The 14,229-nt window shown below is 38.2% G+C and overlaps 1 protein-coding gene across 9 annotated transcripts in view; it reads left to right on the top strand.

The window, feature by feature from the left end:
* LOC149577301 (primase-helicase Twinkle, chloroplastic/mitochondrial-like) overlaps nucleotides 1-14,229 on the top strand; it is a 278,047-nt gene that overhangs the window by 229,012 nt on the left and 34,806 nt on the right. For all 9 annotated transcript variants that reach the window (XM_089823294.1, XM_089823338.1, XM_089823307.1 and 6 more), the window contains 2 exons: nucleotides 4,348-4,431; nucleotides 8,405-8,536. In XM_089823294.1, coding sequence (XP_089679420.1) covers nucleotides 4,348-4,431; nucleotides 8,405-8,536 — 216 coding nt within the window. The remainder of the gene's footprint in view (nucleotides 1-4,347; nucleotides 4,432-8,404; nucleotides 8,537-14,229) is intronic.

Genomic DNA, 14,229 nt, shown 5'->3' with positions numbered 1-14,229 from the left:
TTTTCGAGTGCATTGCATGTTTTAAAACATGCTCATGGGCAAAATTAGACCTTTTATAAGGCCACTTACATGTTTTAAAATGTGTCTTACCTTTTTGATGTTTAAGCATAAAAACTCTACGTTTTGTGTCATTGCATCAAAAAGGTCGACTTTCATAAGCTTTTGATGTAATGGCATGAAAAGTATCCTCAAAAGTGAGTTTTATATGTAATAACATGAAAATTTTTCACTTTTCATAGTTTTTACATGCAATTGTACATAAAAAGTCCACTTTGAGGCCTTTAAGTCATGTATTTCACTTACATTTATAAAAATGTCATCAATATGGGTCAAAAATAATATTTATGTATCATATTATTCAATATAACACATAAACATTATTTTAAAGTGACATTTTAAATAAGTATTTGATTTTAAAACAAAAAATTTAAAATGTAACTATATAGTTCTATAGTCACTTTAAGTGAAAAATTAAAAAGTAACTCAACTTAAAATTATAACATAAAGTGCACTATAGTCACTTTAAGTTATAAATTAAAAGATAAAGTAACTTATAAACATAACAAAAAGTGAGTAAAATGTTATATTTTCAAAAAGTGAATGTCAAAATGAAAATATAACATCATTTTTTTAATTCGTGCTATTGCACCTAAAATGTCCACTTTTGAGGCACTAAAACGAGCATAACTTTTGACTGATAACTCTGATTGACCTCTAGGTTAGACCAAATCGAAGGGGAAATCGAAAGGCATGGCATGAGCAAAACCAAATGACTAAAAACAAGAAAATGCGAACTCAAAAGCAAAGAACAGACTGTGAAGGCTTCAAAAATCAAGCAAAGGCTCGACAAAAAGCAAAACGAAAAAGACTTGTCGAAGGCCTTCAACAAACAATTTGATATTTGAATTGAAATGGATGAGTCGATCAACATTAAACAATTACACATCAAATTCAAGCTTAGAGAAACGCGAAACTAGCTTGGAAAAGTTTCGTGCTGTTACCAACATTTTGTGGTGACAAAATGCAGGACAACACACATTACTCCTTGTACTAGGCTGAAAATCAGACTTATATTGCCGCCATTCACAAGGAAGATGAACTTAAAGATAGGACTATGGGGGTGACACAAATTGTTGAAAGAATCAATACCATTTGTGGGCATGAAAAACAGAAAAATGTTTCCACCATTCTCCATAATGATGAGATACTTTATGCTAATGAAGACCATAAGGACCTGCAAGAAGTTAAAGACACGAGTTCTGATTTTTACCACAATAGTGATAAGATCTGACCATATCATGAGGTAGAAGATGAACCAAGTGACTTTAGTTCATAAACTATGTGTAAAGGTGATCATTTTATTGATGGAGACATTAATGAGTGATGATAGTCATGGTGATACTGAAAACTCAGAATTGTCCTTAATAAATATAGATGATTTGTACCGGATATCTAGAGACATCACTAAGTCTACATGAGGTTGCAGCTATTTATTTGTTAGGTGGTGATTTTATCTTTATGCACACTCCAACTATCAGTGGTTATTAGATTGGGTCTGCTATTATCTTTTCAGATTTGGTCCAGCCTCTTGAGGTTAGCGAGTTGCAGGTTGATTCGTGGAGATATCTCATCTTGAAGCGCACGCCTAATGAAATGGTTACCCTTCTAGTATGGGAGCACAATGACAACATTGTTATCTTTTGTATTGCTGGTTCAGTTTGTGACAGCGATTCGTGGACTTATTAGTCAAACTTCATGCATTTTCATTGTTTTGGCTTGGTGATTTGTTTGCTTAGTTGGTACATTCATTACTCCCCCAAGGATCGTGTCGATAGGATGGGTTGGGATCTAGGTGATGATCGGACGTATGCATGGCAGTTTGAGGATTCCGTTGTAGTACTGCACAGTTTGAGATTTGATGCAATTAGGATCAGAGTCGTACAGCCTATATGCGCAACTGTATTTCACAAAATCGACATGGGAAATAGGGATCTGGCTTGATATTTGATGTTACTCTTGTTCTTGGAGGAGATTTCTCTTCTTAGGGTGTGTGGGGATGAAACTTGTTAGTGACAACATCGTCCATGTTCATTACTCCCCCAAGGATCGTGTCGATAGGATGGTTTGGGATCCAGGTGATGACCGGATATATGCATGGCAGTTTGAGGATTCTGTTGTAGTACTGCACAGTTTGAGATTTGATGCAATTAGGATCAGAGTCGTGCAGCCTATATGCGCAATGGTACTTTACAAAATCGACATGGGATATAGGGATCTGGCTTGATATTTGATGTTACTCTTGTTCTTGGAGGAGATTTCTCTTCTTAGGGTGTGTGGGGATGAAAATTGTTAGTGACAACATCTTCCATGTTGAAAGATATGATTAGGGTGTTTCTTGGCAGTTTTATACAAAAATCACATTTGTGCTTCATTGGTGATTGATGATGTAATTCTAGTTTTCAGAGATCTAGACAAATAGAGATGATTTATGGTGGCTGATTAAGTCTTGTGGCTGTTTGAGTTTGGTTGCAGCTTTCATTGTTGGGCACACTTTTTGGGTAGGATGTATATGTTGGAGAAGAGGAGGTCGTTAGGTGGTTTGGGATCTTCTTGGGAGGCATTTAGAGTGGTCTCAACCTTCCCTATCCACCATGTAGTATTAAGAGTGTTCTTGGAGTTCAATGTCCATTTATGCAATGTCATATTGCAGATTTTGTGACACCCTTTCTGGATAAAGACCTCAGCTTCTGTGCAGTCAAGGACTTAGAATTTTTTATATGATATTCTGGGTTGAAACCTTGATCTGTCTTCTTTTTGCATGTTATTGCTTGTGAAGACTAATGTGTTAATCTGCTTCAGATCTCTAAGTGCATGTAATGCATGTTCGGTACATATTCAGAATTTTGAATGACCAGTAAGCACTTACAATAAAATGATTAATAACAAGAAGATCAGGTAGTTCCAGACATGAGATGTAGTTCTTTCTGTTTTTTATGAATTTTAACTCTTGGACATTAAAATTTTGATTGGAGAATTCAATCTTTTAAAGGGCATTAATTGGATATAACATTATATTGTTCAAAAAGTGCAGTTAGGTATAACATTCTTATTTCAAGAGCGTAACTACTTGAAGTTCTATCTAGTACTTAGTGTTTCATTACATTTTATAATTAAGTTATTTTACTGGCATTTTACCATTTTATGTTTTTCTTTTGTGTTAGATTGACCTACTTTTGGGGATATGTGGACGCTAATCCATCTCTTTTTCTCTTTGAGAATTATAGCTCTATTTAAAACATAAATATTATCATAGCTTCTATAAACTCTATTACTAGACTTGGATGAATACAAAGATTTATTAGTTTAAAAAACACTGCAGGAATTAGGCAAGAGCCTACAACATAATGGTATATTGTGAGCCTCTTATGTGGGAGGTCTTGGGGTCAAGTCTTCTTGAGTTAAACACATTATAATAAATAAACTCAACAAATAATAATAAATAAATAATAAACAATCAAGGCTTCGGCCCGTTACCTATCAAAAAAATAAACTGCAGGAATTGAGTACCCATCCCTGTAAACTGCAGTGTTTTGGGTAAACATTTTAACATGACAGTGGCACTGGCACAACGCACCTTCTGGTACCATGTGAGCTGGGGACAGATTGGACCTTGTGACATCATGTCCTCCATAGGAAGCACTTGCAAATCAAGCCAGGACCCCCACCCCTTAATATAATATAGTCTTATTTCTAGCATTTTCCTCTAAAAAAACTAGCTGTAGCTTCCAACTCCCTCTCCATTTTTCGTATCAAAATGTGGTTTTTGAAGATCACTGGTGGTTGTGGCAAGCATGAGCTTACCATGAGAATGTCCAGGGTCCTATATAAAAGATTATCAGGCTTGGATAAATTCTATCCAGATAAGGATTTGGCTACCTACTGGATGTATTGCCTAACTCGGGTCTTATATTATTATTTTATGGTTACTACAAAAACTAATTGTATGCAAAAGGAGCATTTGTATCTCTTTCAAATTATTTTTTAATTGATTAGTGGCTTCTTGTGACCTATATATTACACCTTGGGTCTTGTCTCTGATGAATTTAATATTTTGGTTTTGTTATTTTTCAAGTAAAAATTGTTTTTTGTGCATTGTTGCTTTACCTGTATTGGCAGAACCACTATTTTCTTATATAAACCTGTGCAATTTCTATGCATTCGGCACTGATTTGATTAGTTAGGGACTCTTGAATTAAAGTGTGTTTTTGTTTGTGATGTATTAATTCAATCTAGAATTCAACTATTCCTTCTATGCTTTGTATGACTGATGAGTCTTTTTATTTCCAGATATGGGAGTTCTTTACCGCGAATTGATACTGATGAACTGGAGAATGGGAAGCAGTGGCTAAACAATACATTTTATCTAATAAGGCAAGTTGGATTCTTTCTAACTAAAAGCTGTTAGCTTTTTTGTTTGTTTAACCTCATTGTATCTTATATGGTGCATTTGAAAGTACTCATTTGGAATGGGCAGTATGAAAATGTTTTCTCTTCCACCTAATTGAAGAACGCAATTCTACTACAAAGGGGGATGGGCTTGAGGGTGGCGGTGGGTCAGTCGTAGATGCAAACCTTTTAAGGGAATCATTGCAACCAATTCCTTCCAAAACACAGTTTTCCAAAAATTATATTTAGGGCAACAACCCAAAGAATCACCAAACCCCCTTATATGAGCACCAACCCAACCAAGATAAGATAAGATAATGATATTAATGTCCAACAAAAGACCAATAAAAGGTCTATGGGACTGGAAGATTACAACCATGAAGCTGGCTACAGAAGGAGCACCAAACGGTGTCCGGAAACTAAAGCAAACAACAAAACAGAAAGCAAGAAGAAGAAAAGAAGAGAAACATAGAGAAGGCCAAGAAAAGAACTAGGAGTCCTTTCTAGGCAGGAAGAAATCAGTCACAGATGGATACGCCTGCCAATGGGTAGAAGCTCTGCTCTGTCTTTGGGAACTCGTAGAGGAGTGTTGCTGCTGTGAATAGCCAGAACGGGATCTGACAGCTCTGGAATGACTGGAAGAGCTGATAGAGCTGGATGACCTTTTCACACCCCGCATAGGAGATAAGGGTGTGAAAAAGGCCATAATGAGCTGAGTAGAAGTATGCTGGTGAGGAAGAAGTGACTGTATGCCAGTGAGGAAGAAGTATGCTGGTGAGGAAGAGTACAATTCAATGATCTAAGCACCAACTTGGACTTCTCAAGAGCTCCAGCTCTAAGACTATTACAATAGACACAATTGATTACAAATTCCATAAACAAACATTTATATTTTGTATAGATTTTTGAGTTACCAAGATAAATGTTTTTGTAAACTGAATGTAATCTTAAGAATAATCTGCTATTATCTTCTCTGTTGTGTGAATTAGTTGTCTGAAATTTCAGAATATGATCACTTGATAAAATAAAATTAGACTTTCAATATTTATTGTTAACATAGATATCCAAAATCAGATACTGTTAAGAAACTCTGATAAGAAATAAATTATCACTGTTATACCTGCCAATTACCCTTAAAAATTACTTTCCTTCTTTTCTTAGATGCATATCAATCTTCAACCGTCAGCAAATGATGAAATCTTGAACTTTGGTTCAACCACTGATGTAGATAAGTTCTTTTGGATTTCCTACAAATGCACTGCAGGAAATAATTGAACTCAGTGGAACCGTTTGAGGAATTATATTTCAATTGTATAAGTGGTCATTAGATGCTTTTTAGCATGGTAAGATTATTATTCAGTTTTAAAGATGAGCTTAAACCACCAAATGGTTTTTGGGAGGAGGTTGGTGAAGTGGGGCAGGCAGGTAGAGTGAGAATTTTAATAATAATTTGATTTGGCAATGATGGGAGGTGAATGTTGATGTGATAGCAATGGAAATGTGTTACCAAGATTCTACCATATTTGGAACCATTGAGATGTAATGCTATAAAGTTGTGGACTAAAGAAATCAAATCAATATTTAAGGGACCTAAAATAGGCAAGCCAATCAGATCCATTGTATAAACTTAAGTTGCTATTTGGGTTCAAGTTCAAGCTTAAGTATAGGTACGAGTGTTTTTCTTATGCTCATTTAGCAGACTTCCTTGGTAATTGCATTGCATTCATACCATGTTTATATTTGTGACATGCATTTGAAGTGAACTAGTTTCTTTAACCTCAGAGACAGTAATGGGCATCATTCTGTAGTTTCCCATGAGAGAATCATGATTTTGTAATTAGAATCCTGGAAACTTGTTCTGTATTCACAGACGTCATTTAAAATTGAACTTTGGCTGGACCACTGATGTAGACAAGTTCTTTTTGGATGCCCTACAAATGCACTGCAGGAAATAATTGAACTCAGCGGAATTGGTTGAGGAATTATATTTCAATTTTGTAGAAGTGGTCACTAGATGCTTTCAAGCATGGTAAGATTATTATTCAGATATAAAGATCAGCTTAAACCAGCTGATGGTTTTTGTGGGGAGGAGGTTGGTGAAGTGGGGCAGGCAGGTAGAGTGAGAATTTTAGTGATAATTTGATTTGACAATGATGGGAAGTGAGTGTTAATGTCATAACTATGGAAATGTGTTACCGAGATTCTACCATATTTGGAATCATTGAGATGTTATGCTATAAAATTGTGGACTCAAGAGGTCAAATCAATATTTAAGGGACCTGAAATAGGTGAGCCAATCAGATCTATTGAATAAACTTAAGTTGCCATTTGGGTTCAAGTTCAAGTATGGGTATGAGGTTTGGGTACATGGGTACGGCAAGTGTTTTTTGCGTGGGTACGACACAGGTATTTCTACAGAACACATATGCATATATTATAAATTGACATGTGCTCAGACATCAAAGATATAAATATAAAAGGAAGAATGATACACATAAATCCATAACTGGCTATAGATAGGCTACCTTATATATCTATCATATTCATAGTTTTCAAAAATAATAATATTCAAGTCTCAAAATGTCATAACACAATTTAAAAAATAAGCCATATCTAATATGTGTATTCATATTTATCAGAAGCATCAAGGTCAACATTTGGTTCAACTTTATTTGAACCACAGTCCATTAGATTGCCACTCCCACTAGCTACAATTTTGTCATGTGCAAGAGCTGCCTCATGTTTCAACTATAGAGACTTGAGCAAGTTGTGCAACTTTGACATCTAAATCAGCACACTTAAGGGCTAGATCTCAATTCCTCGTCACACTGTAATTGTATTCTGATTGCTTCTGTAACAATGGATGAAGGTTGGAATGTATGTAGACAAAATCATCTGCTTTCTTTGCACCCAAACAATAGCAGTTTACTGAGTGGATGGGGTATCTACTCCAAGTCTACTTAGTTGAAGACCATGCATCCTATTGAGTTTGTATACAACATTAAGTACTCAATTTTATAATCAAGAATAAATTTTGTAATAAGTTAAAAGTATAGTTGCAGGGAGACGCATCACTGATCACATGGGACATGTCCTATGGATTGGAACGCTATCTCCAAGACTCAAAGTGAGGTGTTTCAAGATTGGGAGATGTTGGCAGGAGAAGGGAGGAAATTTTTGTGTTTTGGTCAGCAAAAATAAATAGAACCTAACACGTGAATGTTCTAAACCCTTTCAGATTGAAACCTAATACACTGCCGCAATGATTTTATCATGGTTTATAAGCTGCTTGAAGGATTTTATTAGTATTTTTCAGCTGTGTGAATGGGCTTATCAGTTTTTCAGCTGTGCGAAGGTTTCTTAGTCATCTCGCCAAGACTCCATAGGAAAATGACATTGTTTTTACAAGGGTCTGTAATTTTGTAGTAACCAATTTTTCTTTAAATCTCTGGAAACTAAGTAAATGGCATGGGAAGTGCAGCACACAATAGTATGAGAGTTGAGACTGACTGATTTTTTTCCAATTATAGTGCAACTTGACCAAGACCAAAAAACATAAACAAACTTAATAGTTCTTACAGAAAACATAAACGAACTTAATGGTTTATCCTTCTGATACTGTAGAAAGGAATATATTAATAATAAGAACTGAGAAACTTTAAGGTATTAGGCAACTTGAAGGTTTAGCAGCACAATACAACTTCACTGAGCTAAGCAATTGAATAATTTCCAATTTCATGTCAAGGGCACGGCTAATTATTTTTGACGCCCTGTGCCCTATCTGTTGTCATATGATGAATATTTAGTTTTAAGCTTGTTTGTTTCTTCTTTTTTTAATGCTATTGATTTTGATAGTTAGACAAACAATTTTGATAGGAATTGGTTAGTTCCAAGTTTAGTTTTTCATAGTGCAATTTGGTGGTAGCTTTTAAGGCATGTTGTATTGGGGTGACAACAGGTGTGAAGATGATGTTATCCCATCAATCAAGTGGGCTATTAATCTTGCAAAGACAGCAGTTTTAAGGCATGGGATTCATGGCTTAGTGCTTGATCCATACAATGAGTTCGATCATCAACGTGCCCCCTCACAGTAGGTGACATACTTTTGTTTGTTTCCGCATCTCAGATCTCATGGATATATTTTTAGTTGTTTTTGTTGGTGTTTTAGCTATATACTTCTATTGTCAATGTAGAGATACTTTTGTTTGTTTCCGCATCTCAGATCTCATGGATATATTTTTAGTTATTTTTGTTGGTGTTTTAGCTATATACTTCTATTGTCAAAGTAAGGATTATGTATAGGCTGGTGGGTTTTGCAAGATGAATTTAAGCATTCAAATATTAACTGATTTTGCTATTGTTCCTGAGGTTAGGTTTTTTAGTGTTATTAACCGTTGTGGGTCCTCTTAGAAATAGCATGCTAACACCTTTTATATCTATTGTGGAATCTATTATAGCTGTTTATTACTGTGTCGGATTCTAATGACTTGGACAAATGTTTGTGTGTGAAAATTGGTATTTTGTGATTCCATTTTGAACAAAAACAAACATATATGAATTTGGAAATCTAGATAAATATTTTGGGTTCACTCCTCAAAATTGTGTATAGATTCTTTGGACATTCCATTTTGTTATCACTGAATTTAGGGCTTAAGATTTGAAGGGTATGCCCACTTCATCAAGATCCATCTGAGCACAGTTCTAGGGGTTATTTCCCTTTACAGTTGAAGATACAAGTTAGAACAAGAAGCATGGGTTTTGGAATTATCGATACTACAATATCCTTTTGTATAATGTGGTAGTAGCCCACATGGAAGGATTTTCTCATAACCTTGAGTGTTGCTTTGTCCACATGACTTGTGTGGTTATCGTGGTAAAAGTTAGTGGCAAATGTAGAAGCTTCTAAAAGAGCCAAAAAAGTAAGGGGGCAAGTTTGGATGCACCATACTATCATGTGGGTGAATACATAGAAGAAATAGTAGTCTATTCAACTTGATAAGTGGTTTCATAAGCTGAGGTGGTGTTCTTGAGGTTTTATTAGAGATTGGTATAGAAAATGTGGTCCACACTGTGACAAATATTGCATGTGTGTTCTGCTAGGGAGACTACTTGTGGGGGGTGGGGGGGGGAAGTAATTATTGTGACCTTTTCACATCACCCCATTGCAAATGGGGATCCCCTCTTTTTGTGCCTAGTTGTAGATTTTTGGTGGTAGAAGTGTTGACTCAGAGCTTAACGAATTGAGGAGTGTTTAGGAGAACAAGTCATTAAGGCTGCAAGTACAAACAAGGGGTGAAAGGGTTTAGGATCATTGGGTCAAGTTGCAAAGGTTTGAAATAAATTTTCTCTATGTTGAGATACTTTAGCTAGTCAAGTGGTCCGAAAGATGTTATGACATATTTTAATATTTTATTTGTTAATTCGGGCAAAAATGATGAAGTCACGCATAAGAAATTCAAAATCCCTATGGAAATGAATTCCCACTCCAAAAATGGGCAAAATCTAGATGGAAGGTGAATCTGCTTTAAAAATGCATTGAGTCCTTGTGAAAATAGAATTTCCTCTCCAAGAAATGAGAAAAATCCCAATGGAAGGTGAATTTCCCCTTTGAAAATGCACAATGTTCCTGTGTGAATAGAATTTCCATTGCAAAAATGGGCAAAATCCGAATGGAAGGTGAATTCGTGAATTCTCCCTTTGAAAACACGTGAAGTCCCTATGAAAATAGAACTTTTACTCCAAAAATGGGCAAAGTCGAATGAAATTTGAATTTTCCCTTTTAAAATGCACAAAGTCCTTGTGTAAATAGGATTTCCACTTCAAAAATGGGCAAAATCCTGATGGAAGGTGAATTTCTCCTTTAAAATTGCAGAAAATCCATGCTAACATTGATTATACTGATACACTAAAAAAATGGGCAAAATCTAGATGGAACGTGAATTTCCTGTTTAAAAGTACTCAAATCTTCCCTTTGAAAATAATTTTTTCTCTCCAAAAATGGGCAAAATCTAGATGGAAGGTGAATTTCCCCTTTAAAAATACATTAAGTGTTTACCGTATGGATTAATTAAGCAATGCACACAGGAAATAGACATGAACACCGAACAGCAAACAACAGAACTCTTATTATTATTCGCATATACGAACAGTACATTATGCTTCGATGGTATGATGTGATGATGAATACAATGCTTCCCGAAGGGGTTATAAATACTTTCCGAAGAACTTTCCCGAAGGAGTCCATCGGCCACATACATGTCGTTACATAAAAACCTTTCCAAAGGGATCTGTCGGCTGATACACAATTTCCTTCCCAAAGGGACTTGTCGGCTGATACACAATTTCCTTCCCGAAGGGACCCGTTGGCTAATACACAATTTCCTTCCCAAAGGGACCCGTCGGCTGATACACAATTTCCTTCCCGAAGGGACCTGTCGGTTGATACACAATTTCTACCGACGACATCATACCCCCCAAAAAAGAAAAGTCGTCTCCTGACGACTACAAAACAAAACTCAAACAACTAATACAACAATATTGATCTGCCATATTGCTTTCACATTCATCCCGTTGCATCTATAGCCTTTGCTAACACAATACTGACTCCTCAAGCTGACCTTGATAGCCACCTGTGCTGCTTCCTCTGCTTCCAACTCCTCGGTACCTTGAGCCAAGTGTCGTTGCACTGCCTCCAACTGGATGATCAGCTCCTCTCGAGCTCTCTACGCATCCACCAAGATAGCCTCACGGCCAACACCTACTCTCAGTGCCTTTGATACACAGACACTCCATGCCTACAGCAGCTCCAAGTCTTTGCAACTGGTCAGACTCCCACGACTGATATCCGCAACGACTGGGGGTCCAGGGGGCAACGCCCTCGGCAGGGTCGAGGGGCAGCGCCCCGCGGGGTCCTGGGGCAACGCCCCTCATCGCCAAGACCAAATTAGCACTTTGTAACCCACACAGAAATGCACGGAACACACCATTTCTGTCATTATCTGCCGATTCTGCACTCTTTCTGGCAACCACGGATGTGTCCCCTTTCCTTTGGCATCATCTGTCACTCATTCTGAACAACTTGATTCTGTCGTCGTTTTTTTTTTTTTTTAATTTTTTAGAAAACCTCCTGTCACCCTTTTGTGATGAAATCCGTACGGCTTCCAACTTGACACAATTTGGATTCCAATCTGCTTAAAAAAACTGTACTGCAATATCTCGCCGTCTTGGAAAATTCGTACAATGAAAATTAACAAATTTTGGCTCCAGAAACCATACGTTAATCTTCTGAGGCACAAAGCAACTTTGAAGATGGAAACCGTACATTTCCTAAAAATTGTACTTCAAATTTGAAACCTGTACCTTGTCCGGAAAAAGCCGTATTGCAAAAACCGTACTACACAAACCGTACTGTACACCATTCTTCAGATGTTAAAACCGTACGGTATTCCTTCTTTATTGTGAAATCTGTACGGTGGTGCTCCTTCCTGCATATACTGAATACCGTACGGTACTCTCCCCTAAAAACTGTACGAAACTTTATTCTTTAAAAACCGTATGCCACTTTCCATCTTTAGAGAGATCCGTACGGCGGATGTGTGAATTCCGTACGCCGTACGGTGCTACTTCATTGTGAAATCCATATGGCTTGAGGAAGCCGTACGGTGCCCATATTTAACTTGTGAAACTTTTCTCTCTCTCTCTCTCTCTCTCTCTCTCTGTTTTTTTTTTTAATTGTATACAATAAATAGCAATCAGTTTTCCCTTCGACCGTCGTCACCGTCGGTCTGCAGTGACGAAGGGGTCTCTCGAAGGCCATTTTCTGACGCAGAAGTCTTTTGCTCGTGATATATCTTCAACTTCGACCCATTCACTACCTGAGGCACTTCGTGTCCATCCAAAGTCCATAATTTGATTGCTCCATTATCCCCTACTTCTCGAATTTGATACGGCCATTTAATTTTGAACTTGCCTGGTTTGATCTCATTCCGATTGTCGTACTTCAACACCCACTGTCCGAGTTGAAACCTGCTACGTCTGTTCTGTGTCATCTCCATACCGCCCAGTTTGTTCCCGAAGCTCCGTAGCATAGACTCCATCAGTTGCCCCTTCTGGTCGCCAATAACACGTCCACTCCGTACTGCTGCAACTTTTATTAGACCCTTCCACTTTGTTTCCTGTGCAGACCGTATCGTGTGCCTTCCTTGCTGCCAATACCTTTCTATTATATTTGTGGTTCGATGTAATACTTTCTTCCGGCGCAGTCGGACAGTAGAATCTTTCCTTCTTTTGGGTTCGTACTGTATGTTTTGTCATTCAGCTTCAGTCATGCCCGCGTTTCCTTCTTCGGCTTCTCTATGTTGCTTCGAACATTCATTTCCTCCTTCGGCTTCTCCATGTTCCTTCAGACATTCATTTCCTCTGTCGGCTTCTCTGTGTTCCTTCAGACATTCATTTCCTTCGTCGGCTTCTTTGTGTTCCTTCGGACATTCATTTCCTCCGTCGGCTTCTCTGTGTTCCTTCGGACATTCATTTCCTCCTTCGGCTTCTCTGTGTTCCTTCGGACATGCATATCCTTCTCCTTTCTTACCTTCGTTGATCCTTAGCATATTACAACTCGAAAAGAGCTCGTAATCCTCTATCTGCCAATGGTAAAGACCATTTACTGAATCCAAATCGTCATCTCCTTCCAATCGTAGGACTCCCTCCTGATTGGGTTCCATACTCTGCCTCTTCTTATCGTCTTCTCCTTTAGAATCCAACGATAGGGCTTCTTCCCTGACCATTTGAGTGTGCAGATCGATGACATACTTCCGGCCTTTGCTTTCAAGTGATAAAGTATTTTTCGTCCAATCGTGCTTTGCTTTTGCTTGTATCAGCCACCCCCGACCCAAAATAGCATCGTACCCCTTCCGCCTGAGAGGAATCACAACGAAGTCCAACAGGAATGGTTGTGTTCCGATTGTCACTGGTTGCGCTGTGAGTATTCCCAACGGCTTGACTCCATGTTCATCGGCCGTTAGCAGTTGGAAGGTAGGTGGCCATAATGTCGGCCGTCCCAACTTTTTCCAAGTATCCTTTGGTAGCACATTGACACCGGATCCTTCGTCGACGATCGTGTCCGTTAGCACAGTCCCGAAAATGCCCATTTCAACAACCACCGGATAGCGTCTAGAGGAAAGAGCTAACAACATCGGATCTTCGGCACTTGTACCCCCTTCTTTGTCGTTGTCTTGCTCTACGGGTTGCTTAGCACTCGGGACTATATTTGTGAGGGCCGTACGGAGTTGAGGCATCATGAGCAACAAATCATTTATCCTGACGGGTATCTTAGCTTGCAATATTTGCCGTACAATGTTCTGTTCTGCACAGTTTCGGACGGAAGTATTCGGCATGTCCTTCAGGTGTGTTGTTTTTGCCTGTGTTACTTTGTGGATCTCTGCCCTTGCTTCCTCCAGTCTCTTCTTTTCTTCCGGTGGGTCAGGGTATAGCTTCGCCTGCTTCCGAGTGATTGCCAGAACTTCTTCCTCGTCTGTCCCTACGGTAATCAAGTTTACTTCGGACTTTGGGCACTTAGTATCATCATGATCTCCAGGTCCACACCAACAACATAGCAGCTTCAGTGTGTTCGTCGTTGTGCACTCCCGGGCAAAGTGACCCCACAGATTGCATGCGCGGCATTGAACAATTGGCCGACCATTCGCATCGTACTGAATTCGACCCCTTCCTCCATTGTTGTTGTTGCCACCATTGTTGTTATTGCTATTGTTGTTTGGACCGCGCCGG

The sequence above is a fragment of the Cupressus sempervirens genome, chromosome 1 (assembly GCF_028749045.1).
Source record: "Cupressus sempervirens isolate cs-2001-9-10 chromosome 1, ASM2874904v1, whole genome shotgun sequence".
NCBI classification, from domain to species: domain Eukaryota; kingdom Viridiplantae; phylum Streptophyta; class Pinopsida; order Cupressales; family Cupressaceae; genus Cupressus; species Cupressus sempervirens.
Note: the sequence above shows the minus strand (reverse complement) of the source record. Positions and strands in the feature narration are given on the sequence as shown.